The following is an 18129-nucleotide window of genomic DNA, read 5'->3' as shown; positions in this document are numbered from 1 at the left end:
AAAAAATGGAGAACATATAAATTCGAATCGGCACTATTGATTCAAGCAGTGATCGTCTTTAAATTATCGATACTCTAGATTTTCGAGACTGAACGAGAATTGATAGTATGTTAAACATCGCGAAAGATGGAATTTTTTCAGTAAAAACAAAAAAAAAATATTGTTTTAAAAGCATGCGCCATATATATTCGTAAAGTAGAATTGATAACAAGAATTTTAAGGCATTTCCCGTGAAAATTGGTGCATGTTTACGGAAAAGCCGGTCTCCTGAACATATACCAAGAAATAATTATTTATATTTTATTCGAATATGTGGCATCTTTGAATGGCTTTGACAGATGGGAAAGCAAATCGTTTTTCGTGTTTGCTTTCGTTTCTCAAATTCAGTATACGATTTTAATTACGCTTTAGAAGAAAAAGCTTTGTACTTTCTTATTATTTGGAATAATAGTTTAATATTTAGTAAATTTATGATATAGAGTGATCATTTCGCATGTGTGCTTACATCTAAACGTAAGGTTTGTGGAACAGAGTTATTAGATTTAGTTAACTTTTGAAAAGAGATGTGTTAAATAAATTTTATTAAAATTAAGTCATTTTAAAGCGTCTAAAAGTGAAAATTGGAAATGGATAGAGGAAAAATTGTTTTTGGGTTGATTCATATAAAAAGGAAAAAATTTCATCATAAGAGCTCAAAGTTCGCGCAAATTGCGCAGAAAGTTAATAATTTATATTTATATACACTCATATGGATGCATTTATTCCATTTTATACTAAACAAAATATACTATATGTACACAAAGGAAAATAGAAAATTTTGATGGCGAGCGTTGTGGACCTAATATAATAACAGAAAACAATTGTTTGAAAATAAGTACAAAGAACAACATACTAACAATGGGGAATTAATATGGTTGTATGAGTTTTCTTGCATGCATATGAGACATATTTCAACTAAATGTTTTTGTATGCCAAAGTTTTCATAGCATGTGATTATGTTAGTAAACAATTATCAGCTGGCGTTTGCATTCATATTATAAATTTATTTATATTATTCCGTAGAGATCAGCTGTTCGCTCTTGTGTCACATATAGTATATCCCGTTGATGTAACACTTCGACAATTCTCTTTATTTACCATCCATTATCCGTTCCTGTGTTCTTAACAAATGTGTGTACAGAGTACATAAATATGTATGTATCCAACATTTGTGAATGTTCTGCTTAGATACATACACCTTTCTATGCAGGTATGTTTTGTGTGTACTTTATTTGGTGGTAGTTGTTTTTGATTTGTGAGATAGGATTCTATTATATTTTCGACTTTTACCAAAATGACTCCTGACCGTTAAATTTAGTAAACAATTTTGTGTCGAATTAGTAAGTGATTGACCGATTATTAACAAGCAGTGAAACACAGTGAAATTGAATTTGAAATACGTAAATAAAAGTGTTTAATAACATTGTTTGAAGCAATCATTGGTAAATAGGTTCAAACTCTTAAATGAACTTATTTACATACAAATAAACCCACACATTTGAGTTTTTATTAATATACAAATCTATTTAGACCGAATAAAATTTACGTATGTATGTATATAATGTGGAAAAAATTCGTGCATCTATAGATTTGTATGTAGGTATATGAGATTATTAATAATTATTTGTTTAAACGTTTTCTTTGTCTTTATTTTATATATAATTTTAGGTTAGGTTCTTAAAAGTTTTGCTATTACCTAATGTATCGTTTTAAAATTTCCTCAAGACTAGTTTGACATTGGTTGAATTAAAGCAGTTTATTCAGAGTTGATTGCAAGACTTTTGATTATCTCAAAAATTTTGGAATTTATTTTAAAAATTGTTTAATTATTCAAGACTAATGTTGCCTTTTGGATTTTGTCACTGCTGAACCGAAGTTTTCATACTAAGTACTACTTTTAGTAATAAATTGGTTTTTACACTTCATAATTTACAAATAATAAAAGCCTTTCGGTCTAATATTTTTGAAATTTGATTTCTAAAAGATATTTTATGAAAAGATAAAAAAGTCAGATTTCATTAGATAACAAAATCTAAATATTGATACATACATAACAATTTATAATTTTTATATGGACATATATTGTATAGTAAGTAATATTCATACATACACAACCCATAAATACTGCTCGTATGTACATACATACTATATGTATATGAATTTGTATGCAAATCGATTCAGTTATGAGTTTATATACTTATAGAAATAATGCATGCATACATATTTGTCTCAATACTGATTATTTTATATATAACTCATATGTATGTATATCTCAATACAGTTTGTTATTTATTTTAAATTAACGAATTTCTGAGTTATTTCAAGGTCAGCATGCACAAAATTTTGATTTGTTAATGTGAAGTATATATTGTTCCTAGTTGATTTAAGACATTGACTACACTTGCAAATTTTGTATTAGTATTTCTTTTTTTGATGTTATTAAGTATCTTTATGGCTCATCATTGAAGTTTTTTCACTTTGTTGTAGGTATCTTTTAAATTAGAAATTTCGTATTTAGAGAGTTAAGCTCTTAATACATACAACGAAAAACTTCCATGTTAAAGACGTAAACAGATTTCGAATTTTACAATATGTTATATAAAGTAGTATTTTTTTCTCATTTCAGAGTAAAAGCTAAGAAATAGTATTTAGTAAGCCTCATTCGCGCAAATCAATAAGACTGAAAAGGACAAAAGCAATATTTTCAGCTTTAAGGAAAGGATCTCAAATTGTCCATAAAAACTTAAACATTGCAATTAAAGCAGATAGTCTGTTAAAATTGCTGTGACAGGAACTTGTTATTCGAATCGTTTGGCATTAAGCTTTTGGTGTCTTATTGATAAGTACATTGCTGTATAATGTTTAGCAGTATTGCGGCATTTATCTTTGGATCAAGTACCACAGAAGGCACGAATTGTAAACCCATTGAAGATTCCCAAATTTGTTATCTTACTAACGACAAACAACGGAAAGAAAGCTTGGAAGCGGATTCTAATAATATTGAAACTATCGGCGAATATCAACAAGGAATACATAATAATAATAAGCGCAACGATCGAAAGAATAAAGGAAAGAAGCCTGTTCTAAATAAAATAAAGGCAGTTACTATAGAACCAGCACCGATTTTAGATGTTGTAACCTCTGAATTATCTGATGTCGATTTTGACTTAGATGATGATTGGCTTCTCGTTCAAAAGGGCGGTATGTATTAATAGATCTCTGATAAATAAAATAGTTCATACATTGAAAATATTTAATACTATTATTATTTTTTTTTTCAAGACGTTGATATCCCGAATAGCTTTTTTCGAAAGGGCTCAAAAGAAAATTTGATTTTAGCTGAACATAACAATAGAACATCAACACCAATTTCAGAGATTTTAAATATTACAACAGTGCAGAAGCATAATATTTGTAACAACTCTTCTCAAACGCTGCAAAACAATTATGAAAAGCACAAACCTGACCTTACATCAGGTTTTTCTCAAGCTAGTAGTGGACCTACTGCAGTACAGTTATCACCATTAAATAATTTAGGTTATATACCTAGCGAATCCGTCGTCAATGTCGCCAACAAAACAAGATTGTTAACTGATAATAATGACGCTCAACTGCTGCAAGTTGCTAACCATAGCAAAGACTTAGAACCCAATCTTAGCAGTGTCAGTATTGACAGCAACGGTTCTGGTGCTAAACTATTTACAATGGTGGATTCGTGGTATATGACACCTCCGCCATGCTTTATCTCAACTGGTCCTATTTACATGGAGATGTCACCATTTGAAAATTTACTTATAGAGCATCCAAGGTAAATATTTAATATAAGTGTTATTTCTAAGTTCAGCCTAAAAACGTTTATCTTTAATGGACAAATATCATTTGATCACCATGCAGTATGTCAATATACCACAGTATTAAAACTGCTCAAAAAACGTCTGAAAGCTTCGTAAAATTCGATGTCGAAGTAAGCGAATCTAGCCAGATTCAGGAGGAAAAAGAAAACTTCTATACTCAAAAGTCACATGAAATTGTTTTTGTCAAGCCATCAGCAGCTATATTAGAACAAGTGAGTTCGAAATACGATGTATTAAAATAATAATAAAACGAAATATTAATTATTTCTTTTTAACTAGAAAACTGAACCTAATATCAGAAAAAGTGCCAAAACTCCGCGTGTTGACCACTGTAATGCCGCTAATCTCAAAATGGAGCTATTTGCATTGAATAGCCAAAAGGTGTGTATGTATGTATTATTATATATTATTTTTGTACCACGATAGGGTATATTAAGTTTGCTACAATGTGGGTAACACCCAAAAGGAAATGTCGTAAATCCTATTAATGTATGTATATATATATACAAATAACACTGGTAGACACATAATTTCTGACATGAAAATTCTTAGGTTTTTTAATGCAGTTTGATACCCTGAAGTCAAATCTGAAAGCAGAATTTTTCTATCACCCACAGATGTTATGTAACTTCTAATTTAATTTGTAATTTATACTTCGCGTGTATTTCGAATCGGTAAATTATTTTTTTCTGTAAGTTGGTAGTACTATTAGTGACATCTGTTCTAAATTTCACGTCAAAATATTAATTAGTATTTCAGATACAGCTCGTTTTGTGAAGCTATAAAGGTGAATTCTTCGAGTGAAGTGCTACTTTGCTTGCCGATTACTGCTGAACATTATTAAGGAATGCTAAAACATTTAGATCATTACATTGACTCATTATAATTACCTCGGGGTTTTATTTTGAATTTAATTGTATTTATATCCAACTTTTTTCTTTAAAAAAATACTGCAAAATTATAATTTTCCTTAACTTACCTGTACAATTTTACTCGGTGATCTTTTTCATGTATTAATTCACAACATATTGATTTACACAGACACTGCATACTTTTCATTTATTTATTGATTTACACACACCACAATTTTTTCACTGCATATTTTTAATTTTCACAAAAAAATGTATATACATATATTTTTGACACTAAATTTTCATCAGCAACATTCACTCATTCAATTAAGTTTTTGCCTTTCGACACCTTTAAATGCCAAAAAAATATGTAACTTGAATATTTTCCACTACTTTCACACCAACTTTTACAAGATTATATACTTTTTATACACAATAAAAATATTTTTGACAATATTAGTTAATTTTTCAATTAGTTCCGACGCTGATGCGTATTTTTCTTCAATGTGAAACTTGTTTATGCATGTACAACACAAGTAACGGCGCCCACTCATTGCATTTGCACGCATTGTCTAAGATTTTGAATGAGAGTTATTCTCCTTCTCTTGTGTTTTTGGTTGCATTTTTTTTTTGGAGAAACGGTACCAAGGCAAGTGGAGTGCAAGTTTGCTTACCGATTACTGCTGGACATTGTTAGGGTGTACTCCAAAAACAAAATATCGGCGAAAAACAAAAACTCTTTGGTTAATATAATAATATAACAATAATATATTTATCGCTGTTTTTTTAACAAAATTTCTCATAGCAAAAAAACAATAGGTGATAGAAGAAATCTGTAGCAATTTTTTGCATTTTTGGCAATTTTTACATAATAAACACTTTGTTCTGTTCATGTCACAAAAAACAAGTAGATTTTTGTTTACCAGAGTAAATAGTTCAAACTGAGTGTTCAATTGAACATGATACGATTTACTTAAATTCCATACAAACCCATAGGGTCGTCAACAAATTCGATTTCTTTTATATATTAATAAAATATAAAATATTTCAATGCGTTCTTATTATATTTATCTATCCTTTAGAGTCTAGCAATTTACGAGCGTCGAAACCTTCGACGTAATGCCATTCTGCGTGCAAATCAGGTGCGTGAGATCCAAGGCAGGAACAATCGTCAGCGTCGCACTGACATGCAACACTCCCGAGTCATAAGTGGAGCTAATAACAATCGCAAATGTTGTTAAGTACAGAAATGAATATCAGTTAAACTGCACAACAAAAACATTAAACTGGTATCAATAGAAAATAAAAGTCAAAAGGAAACAATTAATTCAAAACTACAAAACAATTGAAACAAAAATAATAATTATTAGGATAATACAATTAATACAAAAAAAATCTTGGATAAAAATATAAACCATTTATTTATCCTTTTAAGTAAACGATTTTATTATTACTTTTGAATAACATAAATATAAATTTTATGGTCAATCCTCAGAAAACAATATTTAAATATTATGTATATATGTATATGTTTACAGCGTCTACGCATAGTACAGACAATCTTAACTTTGTTAGTGTAATGTTATTGCAGTTAAGTTCTTGAAGAATTATTTGAAACACTTTCATTAGGTGGCTAAAATAAAGAACCAATTTATTTTGATTTTATGTGTTTCAATCCAAGATTCTCTTAATTTTAGATAAACATGATCTTAAAATAGCTAACCAATTTTCTGGGCTTGTTGACACTAAAAACTTACCATATTTCAAATTAAATTCAAATATATATTGAATGAGTATATATCGGGTGATTTTTTAAGAGCTTGATAACTTTTTTTAAAAAAAAAACGCATAAAATTTGCAAAATCTCATCGGTTCTTTATTTGAAACGTTAGATTGGTTCATGACATTTACTTTTTGAAGATAATTTCATTTAAATGTTGACCACGGGCTGCGTCTTAGGTGGTCCATTCGGAAAGTCCAATTTTGGGCAACTTTTTCGAGCATTTCGGCCGGAATAGCCCGAATTTCTTCGGAAATGTTGTCTTCCAAAGCTGGAATAGTTGCTGGCTTATTTCTGTAGACTTTAGACTTGACGTAGCCCACAAAAAATAGTCTAAAGGCGTTAAATCGCATGATCTTGGTGGCCAACTTACGGGTCCATTTCTTGAGATGAATTGTTCTCCGAAGTTTTCCCTCAAAATGGCCATATAGAATCGCGAGCTGTGTGGCATGTAGCGCCATCTTGTTGAAACCACATGAGTCAACATTTAAATGAAATTATCTTCAAAAAGTAAATGTCATGAACCAATCTAACGTTTCAAATAAAGAACCGATGAGATTTTGCAAATTTTATGCGTTTTTTTTTTTAAAAAAGTTATCAAGCTCTTAAAAAATCACCCGATATAAGATATTTTTAAAGATCTTAATAAGTTTAGAAAAATCGCACATGCTACTCCTGAAATGGAGCAAAATCCTTTATTGGATGCATACTCAGACATCATACGAACATGCTTTCCTTTCATCTACCCTAATTTAAAATCCTCGAAGCTTTAAAGGTGTTTCGTAACTTTTGTGAGTGCGATACACTAAAGGTGTAAAGGTAACATTTAAAGCTGTTCTAGATGTTATAATTGGAATTGGATGTAATGATTATATAAAAAAGGCATGCATATAAGAAATACTGGAAAAGAAGCAAATAACAGGGACGACGACTATTTTAACATATGTATAACTTGCTCTGCTTTTGATTTTCTTAGTATTACTATGCAATAGATGTATAGATGTTTTTTATCTGCTTAATTGATGTTCCGTGAAAAATAATTAACATTACGCACTCAAGAGGTTTTGCGGAGACTCATTGCATGTAGGACATATGTATATTGGATATGTCTTGGTCTATTCTGAATAAGTAGGAATTTAACCTGCTACAGTATCCAGAACGAAGCTGGGCCACACTGCCCAGCACTGCTGTAATCCAAATAATATATTAGATTCATATGATTACATTCATATTAATTTTGAAGCTTCATTGAGCTTTAAGCTGATTCTACATATATCAGGAGCATAAGCGTATGTTTACATGTACATATGTATGTCAGCAAATCAAAGCAATGCAGTTGGTCAATTCTTCATATATTAATTCATTTACCAGCGTGAAGTTTGAGCTTTCGTTATTACGCCATCCAATATATTGAAGGAATTTTTATGGAAACTAATTAAATGTTAGTGACAAACAAACGAATTTTACATTTGACCTAACGGGTATATCGTCTCCCATGATTTAAAAGGTTGTTTTACTGTTTAAAATTATATTTATTTTTAATCATGAAAACAAAGCAAATCAGCTGATTTTGACATTATGAGGTAAACACAACGTTGTTTTTGTACATATGATAGTACTTCATTAGTAATTATCGAAGGCATATTCTATTGCTTTATTTATGTACATAAAAAGAGAACTGTGAATAGTGGCTAATAAGAAAAGGATGAACGATCCACACGTATAAAATAGCTTCGAATAGTTTTGTCAACACAGCCTTAGGAAACTTATAGAAACAAAAATTTTTAGAAATTAACATCCATTTACTTTCCATACCATTGTACATATACATATATTCACGTTGTTTACCGTCTGTCTAAGGATATTTCGTTGGCAGTAGACAAATGTGGCAGATGGTGAAGACGAACTTGCACACATGTCAAGCATGTCATATATAAATTAGCTTTACAGATGTATCTTTTTGAGTGTGGCAATGCGCTTTGTGGTCTTTCGGAAAGGTATATTGTGAATGTATAGGTCGACTTTACATTTATAGTTGTCTCTTTCGTAGAATTTACAATTTTACTTATTGACAGACGGTCAGTACAGCGAAGAATGCATTATCAATTGACAAATATAGAGTAGTAAGGAAATTAACTTTTTCTGATTTACCAGAGGAATAATAAATATAAGAGTCCATATTGGAAACATATAGTCCAGAAGGTGAACTAATTTTGCTTCTAGTCATGAAAACATTGGAGGATATTCAAAATGAATTTCCCCTGCACTGGCTGGTGTGGATCAACAACGTAGATGAGTTAAAACGGGTGTTGAAAACGGAAACGGTGAGGAAGTGAATGACGATAATGAAGATGATTCGAAATAAAGATTAGTGATGGTGTCTATGTCAATATAAACAGAGTACTAGTGGGATTATATATTCACTAGAATTTTAATTTTCAACATGTTTGGTTTTGAATAGACAAAGATTTTTTGTTTCAAATCACCTAAAAGGGGTGCTCTGCTACCCGGTGATATGTCAGATTACATCAATATGCTAATTTAATTAGAGGAACTATTCAAATTTACATTTACATTTCTTAATGGAAGTGGATCTGTTTCGTCGAGCATAATAACGTATGTAGATTAATAGAGGCTTCAAAGAATGCAAAGAAAGAACTTAATAAATTCTTTAAAAACCCTTAAAATTTGTTTCAAGGGAAAGTAAGTTTTCTTTAAGTACAAGAATCATATATACATAGATATTATCAATTTCTTAATTGAAGGTCCAAGGTGGGTCCAACATTCTTTAGCTTTAATGAATATTTGGATTTAAATAATAAATATGTTTGTAATTTCGTTCTGTAAAAAGTACTCAAATAATTTCTAATTTTCTTTAAAAGATCGACAAAGAAAAAGTTGATAATCGTGGGAGGACACCTTTAATGTTAGCGGTAAAATTATCACATTTACAATGTGTGAAGTGCCTTTTAGCAGCAAAATGTAACGCCAGCTTTGAACATGAGGGATGGTCAGGTAAGAGAGTTTAAATTCTTATGATGAAATAATACATGATAAACTGTTCTTTGCTAGTTGTACAAGAAGCCGTTTGTTCAGGAGATGAAGCTATATTGACGGCTATCATAGAAGTCCGCGATTTGCAACGTCATGTTCAACGGGTAACGCATGTACCGAAACTGCTGCAGCACTTATTAGACGCTCCTGATTTCTACATTGAAATGAAATGGGAATTTACATCTTGGGGTAAGCTGTAATTAATTTATTTTTATAGAAAGCTGAAATTAAACTTCCGTTTACTACTTAATCAAACATTGCAGTACCCCTAATGTCTCGTCTTTGTCCTAGTGACACCTACAAAGTTTATAAACGTGGCGCGAATGTCCGAATCGATACCACATTGCTTGGCTTTGATAATAATACTTGGCAACGAGGGAATCGCTCCTATATTTTCAAAGGAGCAAGTAAGTTAAAATTATTTATTGCATCAAAAAAGTTAAATTAAATACAGTGGGCATATTAAGGTTGTAGGTATAAAACCACTTCTTACTATAATGGTACAGCTCACGAAATAAATTTTTGAATGCTGCTGGTGTGTGTGACAGACACACTAAAGGAAAGAAATTGTTATGAAAATGTGTATTATTTCGCATAAGTTTATATCTATTTTTTATTTTACTTTCTAATACTATATGAATTTAATAATTATTAAAATTAAACACTTGTATTCTTATTTTACATGTAGAAGACTCTGCCGTAATGATTGAAATCGATCATGACACTCATGAAGTCATGGAGGAACAAATGAATAGTGATATAGGAGATATTGTGGCAATTCCACCCCCAATTGGAGCTGTCCGTGCTAGGCTCAATGCGCCTGTTATTACGAATAACATTGAAATGGATAAGATAAGCTTTGAACGCAACAAATCAGGGATTTGGGGCTGGCGTAGTGAAAAGTCCGAGATGGTAAACGGATATAATTGCAAAGTGTATGGTGCGAGCAATGTTGAGTTTATAACACGCACCCGAATGGATCATTTGAATGAAGAGCAAATAAAGGTACCTCTATTGATTTCCAATGAATACTTAAAGAATGTAATAAGTAATTAAAACAATTAAAAAATTTTAACAGAATAAATGTGCGCGCACGCCATTGCATAGCTTTTTAGGTATTGCTGATGATGAAGTTTCCAGTACACGCTCTAATGAAGGAATAAATTCCAAAGATCGGGTAATATTTCATACCGAAATTTTTTTACAAGCGACTTCCAATTATACGTATATATCTAACATAATTTTTTTAGTAATTCCTTTACTTATGTAGTTGATTTAATCTGAATTAACTTTTCATTGAGAAAGAATAACTTATTTAGTAAATTTTTTAATTTTAAGTATTCTTAAGTTTATGATAACGAAAACTTATTCGCTTAAATGGACTTTTTAATGTTTTAAATTCACTTCAGACGCCCTCTCCCTCCGTTGAAACATTGGGTCGGGAGGAATGTCTTGAAAATAGTACAGGAGAAGAGAATGCTAGTTGTAGTTCAGGTACTACTTCACCTAAGTTCGTTATTACACCAGAGGCATACTTTTCTGTCGATGTTGATTTAAATGGATGCGACATTGGGCGTCCCAAGAAAGTCACAACTAAGGTATACATCAAAAAGATTTTTTATTTTAAATTAAATAAATAGCTTATATTCGAATAAACTTAACATTTAGTGCTAAATGAAAGAATTTTGAGCAATCGATAGGGCTATTAAACTGCAATAGCAGTTAGTTCACCCACTACTTTCATAAAATAAATTTGTATCTATTTTATAGGTTCAGAGATTTAAGGCTAATTTATGGCTTTCCGAAGACTATCCTATGCGATTGCAAGAACAAGTTCTTCCTATATTGGATTTGATGTCAACAATGGCGAGTCCACATGTGTCCAAATTGAAAGACTTTATTACCATGCAGCTGCCATCGGGTTTCCCTGTAAAAGTTGAAATACCTCTATTCCATGTCTTAAATGCATGCATTACATTTGGCAACGTATTTGGTATGACAAGCGCTGTAGAAAATGTAACGACTATTAACGAAGACGATCGCATAACCTGCATTGTGGATGACCGCTGCTTTGATATACCAACCCATTATTCCAATAGAGGTAAAATTATTAAATATATGAAGGAAATTGTGTAATACTCCCACTTTTCAGATGTGGACTTACGACGACAATTACCTTTGGAGGAAGATGATATGTTACAATACGCCATTGAACAAAGCATGGTACAAACCACGAACAGAGCTGCCTCTATACAAAATATTACAGAGGATACGGATAAAGTGGATATATGGGAAGCATTACGTGGGCAAGGAACCGATGGAGTTCCAGATGAAGACGAACAGTTACAGAGGTATAATATACAGTTGAATCAAAATATTGTTTATTTTTTTCTTATTTATATTTCTTTTAAATTATGTTGCTAATTTCGCATTGCTCATGCTAATTTTTGCCTAAACGTAGATTACATATTCCCCCTAAATCATGTAATAATATTCGAGGATCGCCAAATCGTTTCACATCTAACGTTCCAGAATTCACAAAGACAAATAGAAATTACTTACAAATTCCTACAAACACACTATTAAGTACTGAAACATTGCGTGATTCTATATCGCCAACAGCTACACCTCATCGTGGGCGTACCACTCCAACACCGACAAATCAATTTAAAACAGATATTGCTTACATGAAAAAAATATTTAAATAGTTGGCTTATTAATTTTTCTTATCATTTATATCCCTTTTAAATGTCATTATCAAAACTTTTAAACATTTTAGTGAAGTGGAATCATGATGTAAAATCAATTTATGCATTCATATACTTACATTTTATCAATTACTGTTTATAAAAGCGTTTAGCTAATTTAAATACGAACTAAAAAAAGTTTACACTTATTCTCATTGAATCCATACATAATATATGTTATTAGTAAATGTCTTGAGTAAATGCTATTTGCTTCGTATATCCCATTCGCTTTTCCTTATAAAAATAGAGTTCTACAGGAGTCATTATGCGTTTAGCTAATTTAAATACGAACTAAAAAAAGTTTACACTTATTCTCATTGAATCCATACGTAATATATGTTATTAGTAAATGTCTTGAGTAAATGCTATTTGCTTCGTATATCCCATTCGCTTTTCCTTATAAAAATAGAGTTCTACAGGAGTCATTATGCGGTGCAGCACATACTATTGGGTCCCCAGTGATAGACGATGATGATGGCGGATTTCGATACGTGGATCCTGATTTAGCAATGGCTTTGCGTCTTAGCCGTCATGATCAGGAAGAATATGAATTGGCTTTGCAGCGAGAACAAGAAATGCTTGAGCAGGCCTTGAAGTTGAGTTTGCAGGAGAACTAATTTTCTGTTTTTATTCGTGGATTCACTTGTTGAAGGAAAAACTAACAAATTTAATAAACTGAATTCTCGCTAGTGAAATAACCTAATTTTAAAAGCAAGGCATTATGTAAGATTACAAAATTTGATTTCAGTGTATTTCCAGCGATTGTAAAGAGCTTCAAAATAGGTGGCATATATTATGACGGAGAGGTGATAACAAAAGTTTCTCTTGAATTCAAGTGTTTGTAAATTATAAAAAAAATGTATAAAACATATTAAAATTTGGAACAAGATGAATGTATAAATAATATCCATATGGGTTAATTCGCCTTAATTTAAAATAAATACTTCGCCATTTATTTAAACATAGGCCTATTACAATCCCAAAGCATGTATGTTTGTCCCGGCTTATCGTGGGAACTAAGTAGTCAAGCAATCAGGAGGTCGACATCAGCTCCTTTTAATAAAACTTTATTATAAGCGTTCTTAATGCGTTGAGTTTTAACAGATACATGCTTTGTGAATTTTAAAATATTTATCAATTGAACTGAAAATATTTTAGGTATAAAACTTAATGAATAAAGCAGTAGAGATATATGTATGTACATGATGAAGATACTACATTAAATCCACTGTATACATAACATAGCCTAATAAGAACATTAGATGTTAATGATTTTGTTAAAAAATAAAATATGCAATATAAATTAATGCGAAATTGCTATTAAAGGCAATACTTTGATCTAGGCTTACAATCTCAAGTGTATATATAACGTAAGGGATAACGATTTACAAACTAAAGGCAAAAAAATGCTAAATTGCTATTGAAAACATATAGTACATACATTGTATTACAATAAAATTTATAGGATAACCAATAATGAAAGAAAATAAATATGTCAATATACTGTACTTCAACTTTTTTAAAGTGTAATATTATTATTTTTTTTTAATTTTAGTGATACATTATTGCTTGAATTATATATACACATATGTATATACATATACAGATTTTTTAAAACAAAGTGGAAACTTATAATAATTGCACATTTTTTGAAAACAAAACTATATAAAACTGCTTAAATAACTTAACTAACTTGTTTTCATATTCTCAATCAATTCAAAAACAACTATTAAAATAATTTGGAGAAGGGGAATTAGTTAAGTAATTCATAACGATGCACAACAAAAAATAGTGTTTGTTTATTTTAATCGCGTTAGATATTACATACATGTATTTTAATTAGTGGTATTATAAAAACATTGTAAAATCAATAACCGTTCATCAATATACATATCTGTGTGTAGAGTAGATTTCGTAATATAGTTTGTGCATATCAAACCTTGTCAAAAAATTCATTATGTATTTTAGATATATTTAAAGCACTTTTGTTTGTCGTGCGGTATTCGTGTTTTAAAGAGTATTGAATCAGCGCGGTATTGAGTATTTAATAATGGGGTATAGCCAAAGACCTAGGAAAAAAATTATTAGTTGTTAAAATATCATTTACATCTGCATATTTTAAAAATGTTTTTTATTACGCACCTGTGCAAAAAAATTTATACATTTGTGTCGTTCTTGAAAGTGTGTATCGTCCTCGCTGAGCGATACTGGACAGCCTGGGCATCGAAACGTCCACCTTGATGTTACTTTTACAGGCGGTTTGCGGGTTATATGCGAAACTAAGAAATTCATAGCTATATCTTCACAATTCATGTATTCATCGACTTTATCGCGTATAGCCTGAGGCAAATGGTAGGTGTAAAGATACATATAATATTTATGTATAAAAGCGGCGCCCGTTAGCACCATGCTTAGTTCGCAACTGTAGTTGGAATTATAGTTCCAATTCCGATTTGAGTTCAAATCCCAAGCAAGAAATCGACCTGGAAATCCTACAACGCGATCGCGATGCTCTCGCCAAACTCTAAAGCCAAATAATATTTCATCATGACGTAAATGAGCATCATCATCAACAGAGAGAATCGCCTCTGTTTCAATAACGTCGAAAGGTAGAAAACGGTTGTTCAAGGAATTTCTTGGTGCACGTACCACCGCAACTGGTACTCCAATATCGGGCCAACGCAAGTCATCAAGCGGAGGTTTTGGGGAATTCCACACTACCACTACCTTGTGCAAATAAGGCAGACCGTAAAGGCGACCAAGAGAGTCCATAAGAACTTGTTCGCGTTCATATGTAAGTATAACAATAGTAAATTGTTCACGCGGATAGTTGCCTCCAAGGGCTTCACTGAACTCCTTGCCTGCACCACCGCTGCCTTTTCCAATGGGTCGGAAACCCATGTGGGACCCAAGGAATTTAGCTTCAGCGGGCAAAACTGGATCAAAAGGTAATTGTGGATACATGTAAAAAGGGTCAACCTATAATTAAAAATAAAATGAAACATTCAGAAAAAAGACCTTATTCTTATTCTCTTACCCATACGTTCCATGCCTCACCAGATTGCATACGCAAAATCGTGTAATTACGTCGGAATGCAGGACTCGGATATGGTGGTTCTATAGGACCTAATGATTCCTCCGGCTCCGTATCTAATCCTACCGGGGGATCAGATTTAAGTGGAATAAATGTACTGTTGAATACACTCTGCGCGACAATAGGAAGGACTGGACGTGGTGGTATACCTAGACGATCTCGTAGGCTAGCTATTATTGTATCGACGGTTGCTTGCACCGAGCTTAAGTATCTCTCCCAAATCTGCCTGCCTTGACGACGCATTTGAACTAGGTCAACATCTTGCATAGCACGTAACAAAAAATGCAGTTCGGTAATACGAGCTTTTGGGAGCAAAATTGTTAAACGTCGCCAATCGATGGTTTCAGCATAAGGTAAACGGACTTCGTCAGCACCAAGTATTACAGGAATGGCACCAGATCTAAGAGCTTCATAAAGTCGAGCTAACATCAGAGTTGAGCTAATTCTTTTTTCCAATGGCGGAAGGATTAATACGAAAGTTGATTCTTTTAAAACTGCTTTGCGGGATGAGTCAGTACCACAAAGTGCCCAATCCGTAAAAGCCAATTCCTCTGATTGTTCAGTGGCTGGTACACAATGAAATTGCAATAAGAATTTGTCTTGAGTGGAACCTTTGGACATGTCAGTAAGATGATCTAAAATAAAATCATCTAGTGGATGTAATTGCACTTTTTTATCAATTGGACGCATTTCTCCTTGAAAAGATAAAAGATAAGTACGTCGTGCTGGAATCATTGGGGCACATTCCTGCCAAACATCACCACCAGGTGGTCCAAGAATCGGTGGTACTATTAGATCATAACTAGGGCGGAATTGTAGTCGTTCAAATGATGATTGCACTACTATGGCTCGCATAGTATTTTGATTAAGAAAAGCGTTGGTTCGTGGTGAATGTAAATCGCGACGAGCTAGATTTAACAAAACGTGATTACGACCATCACCTCCCCAATATGGCAACTGGAAAAGTTTCTCAATATCAATGGGCATCTCCATTAAAGGTGACTTTGAATAGTTTTTTCGTTCTTCTTCTTCGGCTGCATATCGATTGTTCTTCATTAAATCATTTTCCAGCATAGCTTCACCTACGAGCACTAAAAATATGCAAGCCATTTTAGGATCATGCACAATATGAGCATTATAGCCAAGTGTTTGTTTAATTGTTGTTTTCAGAAATCCGTCTATGTCGTAACCAGTCCGCAATATATTATTTAAGTCAGGATCATACAAATATACAGGAAATCCAGATGTTAAACTACAACGGGAGTAGTCGAAACAGTTGTACATTTCGCAGGACAATCCTGCGTCTGTTGTTATGGCTGGCAGTTTTCGTGGCAATATATTGGGGTATAAAGTTCGTGGTAGAGCCAAATCGGGAGTATTGCGTTGAATTGCTTCTCGCTGAGCTACTTGCGCTTGTTCAACAGATATTTTTAACCTTTCTAGCTCGGTTTGTTCACGCAATAAATCTTGCTTTAATTCTTCAATTTTTTGGTTATATTTTCCTATGTCTGATTGAAGCTTTTGTCGACGAGATTCAAGTTCCCGTAATTCTACTGAAACTGTACTCTTTTGAAAACATATATTATGGTAAAGAACTTACTTTATTTTACAAATTTATGTTAGATATAATACGTTTTCTTACTTTTATATGCAGCATTTCTTCTATACGCATTTTTAAATCACTAGCACGCATCGAACTAAAGTCCTCATACGCATCCAAAAGAGGTCGGCTGCGATGGACATCAGCAGACGGAACTTCGTTGATAGGGTGCTAAAAATTATAATGTATTTGTTTTTTATTTGATAAAATGCAATAATGGTATTAATAAACATACATTTAGTAAACTGTAATGCGCGAAGAGTGGCCATAGCACCAATACGAACAATATTAGCAATAGTAGTTTATACACCCGGTGGAACCGAAACCATGTAAAAAACATTGCATTTACACTATTTTTCGCATCACCTTCAATTACATTGTTAGAACTACCTCCTGGGCAGTGACTTCTTACGCTGTGATGATTGCTTAAAAGCTGTGAATAGTTTTTGGATGACTCCAAGTCGACTTTGGACATTATTTTATTTGCTTGCGATTTAAAATGGAAATCCAGGTTGAGCGATAATGTATACGTATGGTCTATAATGGCCGTCCTGAGTAATATTATAAACTTCTCCTGGCTTATGTTATTAAGTTTCACAATAAAGCTCGTAAATAGTAGTCATGTTGATTTCTTTTTTTAATTTATTTTACAACTATTTCATTCACTGTTATTCATTAATACTTCACTGAATTACTCTTATTTTATGTTAAATAGTGTAGAAATAACTTTAATGTAACATTCAAATTTTTATTTATTTCGATTAATTCGCACAATAACAAAAGGGTTGCATGTTAAAAAATAAAAGTGATGCCATACTGAACATATAAACGTGGAATTCTTTTTGGCCAAATAATTTTTAAAATTTACAAAAACAAAAAATTTAACTATGGATTAGAAAGTATTACTTGGGTGGTTTCTTCTATCCTATCACAATTCAAATAATTTCATTAAAACTATATTCCAAGATTGAACAAAGGACCTGTAAATAATGTTGGTGCTATGAACTAATACTCAATTTGTTATGGCTTTATTGACAATTTCATGGTTAAGATCATGGACAACGGCTACCGAAATCCAATACGTTGAAGGAACTAGCGCGGAAACTAAAC

At 32.0% G+C, this 18129-nt stretch overlaps 3 protein-coding genes across 10 annotated transcripts; 2 read left to right on the top strand and 1 right to left on the bottom strand.

The window, feature by feature from the left end:
- The first annotated feature begins 396 nt into the window (after positions 1–396).
- On the top strand, positions 397–6404 carry LOC120771576. Of its 5 annotated transcripts, none has more exons than XM_040099645.1 (6): positions 397–518; positions 2666–3240; positions 3322–3847; positions 3934–4105; positions 4173–4282; positions 5827–5915. In XM_040099645.1, the coding sequence occupies exons 2-6, from the start codon at positions 2898–2900 to the stop codon at positions 5831–5833; spliced, it is 1158 nt and encodes a 385-aa protein (XP_039955579.1). In that variant the 5' UTR covers positions 397–518; positions 2666–2897; the 3' UTR covers positions 5834–5915. The 5 variants fall into 5 exon arrangements, with proteins under 5 accessions (XP_039955579.1, XP_039955578.1, XP_039955575.1 ...); XM_040099644.1 differs by having other exon boundaries at positions 398–513; positions 4173–4274; positions 5827–6404; XM_040099641.1 differs by having other exon boundaries at positions 398–518; positions 4173–4274; positions 5827–6404.
- A 1805-nt stretch (positions 6405–8209) lies between these two features.
- On the top strand, positions 8210–13629 carry LOC120771163 (ankyrin repeat domain-containing protein 13D). Of its 4 annotated transcripts, none has more exons than XM_040099042.1 (11): positions 8210–8521; positions 8575–8848; positions 9407–9539; positions 9597–9767; positions 9842–9985; positions 10267–10583; positions 10657–10755; positions 10988–11176; positions 11349–11679; positions 11731–11929; positions 12040–12557. In XM_040099042.1, exons 2-11 carry the CDS (start codon positions 8750–8752, stop codon positions 12284–12286), a joined length of 1929 nt encoding a protein of 642 aa, XP_039954976.1. In that variant the 5' UTR covers positions 8210–8521; positions 8575–8749; the 3' UTR covers positions 12287–12557. The 4 variants fall into 4 exon arrangements, with proteins under 4 accessions (XP_039954976.1, XP_039954980.1, XP_039954978.1 ...); XM_040099046.1 differs by lacking the exon at positions 12040–12557 and adding an exon at positions 12573–12725 and having other exon boundaries at positions 8213–8521; XM_040099044.1 differs by lacking the exon at positions 12040–12557 and adding an exon at positions 12735–13629 and having other exon boundaries at positions 8216–8521.
- Positions 13630–14078: 449 nt separating this feature from the next.
- LOC120771482 (exostosin-3) lies at positions 14079–17769 on the bottom strand. Its single transcript, XM_040099519.1, has 5 exons — positions 17255–17769; positions 17062–17190; positions 15363–16985; positions 14468–15304; positions 14079–14394 (listed from the first exon to the last, which is right to left on the bottom strand). The coding sequence occupies exons 1-5, from the start codon at positions 17492–17494 to the stop codon at positions 14290–14292; spliced, it is 2934 nt and encodes a 977-aa protein (XP_039955453.1). The 5' UTR covers positions 17495–17769; the 3' UTR covers positions 14079–14289.
- Between the last annotated feature and the right edge of the window lie 360 nt (positions 17770–18129).

The sequence above is a fragment of the Bactrocera tryoni genome, chromosome 3 (assembly GCF_016617805.1).
Source record: "Bactrocera tryoni isolate S06 chromosome 3, CSIRO_BtryS06_freeze2, whole genome shotgun sequence".
Taxonomy (NCBI): Eukaryota; Metazoa; Arthropoda; class Insecta; order Diptera; family Tephritidae; genus Bactrocera; species Bactrocera tryoni.
This window is presented reverse-complemented; position numbering and strand designations above follow the sequence as displayed.

Bases quoted from the DNA above. Each gene is read 5' to 3' on its own strand.
- LOC120771576 (XM_040099644.1), top strand. From the start codon at position 2,898: ATGTTTAGCAGTATTGCGGCATTTATCTTTGGATCAAGTACCACAGAA. The intron at 3,241-3,321 runs GTATGTATTAAT...TTTTTTTTCAAG, and splicing joins GCTTCTCGTTCAAAAGGGCG to ACGTTGATATCCCGAATAGC. The intron at 4,275-5,826 runs GTGTGTATGTAT...TCTATCCTTTAG, and splicing joins TTGCATTGAATAGCCAAAAG to AGTCTAGCAATTTACGAGCG.
- LOC120771163 (XM_040099042.1), top strand. From the start codon at position 8,750: ATGAAAACATTGGAGGATATTCAAAATGAATTTCCCCTGCACTGGCTG. The intron at 9,768-9,841 runs GTAAGCTGTAAT...CAAACATTGCAG, and splicing joins ATGGGAATTTACATCTTGGG to TACCCCTAATGTCTCGTCTT. The intron at 10,584-10,656 runs GTACCTCTATTG...AAATTTTAACAG, and splicing joins TGAATGAAGAGCAAATAAAG to AATAAATGTGCGCGCACGCC.
- LOC120771482 (XM_040099519.1), bottom strand. From the start codon at position 17,494: ATGTCCAAAGTCGACTTGGAGTCATCCAAAAACTATTCACAGCTTTTA. The intron at 17,191-17,254 runs GTATGTTTATTA...TATAATTTTTAG, and splicing joins CGCATTACAGTTTACTAAAT to CACCCTATCAACGAAGTTCC. The intron at 14,395-14,467 runs GTGCGTAATAAA...TTTTTTTCCTAG, and splicing joins GTATAAATTTTTTTGCACAG to GTCTTTGGCTATACCCCATT.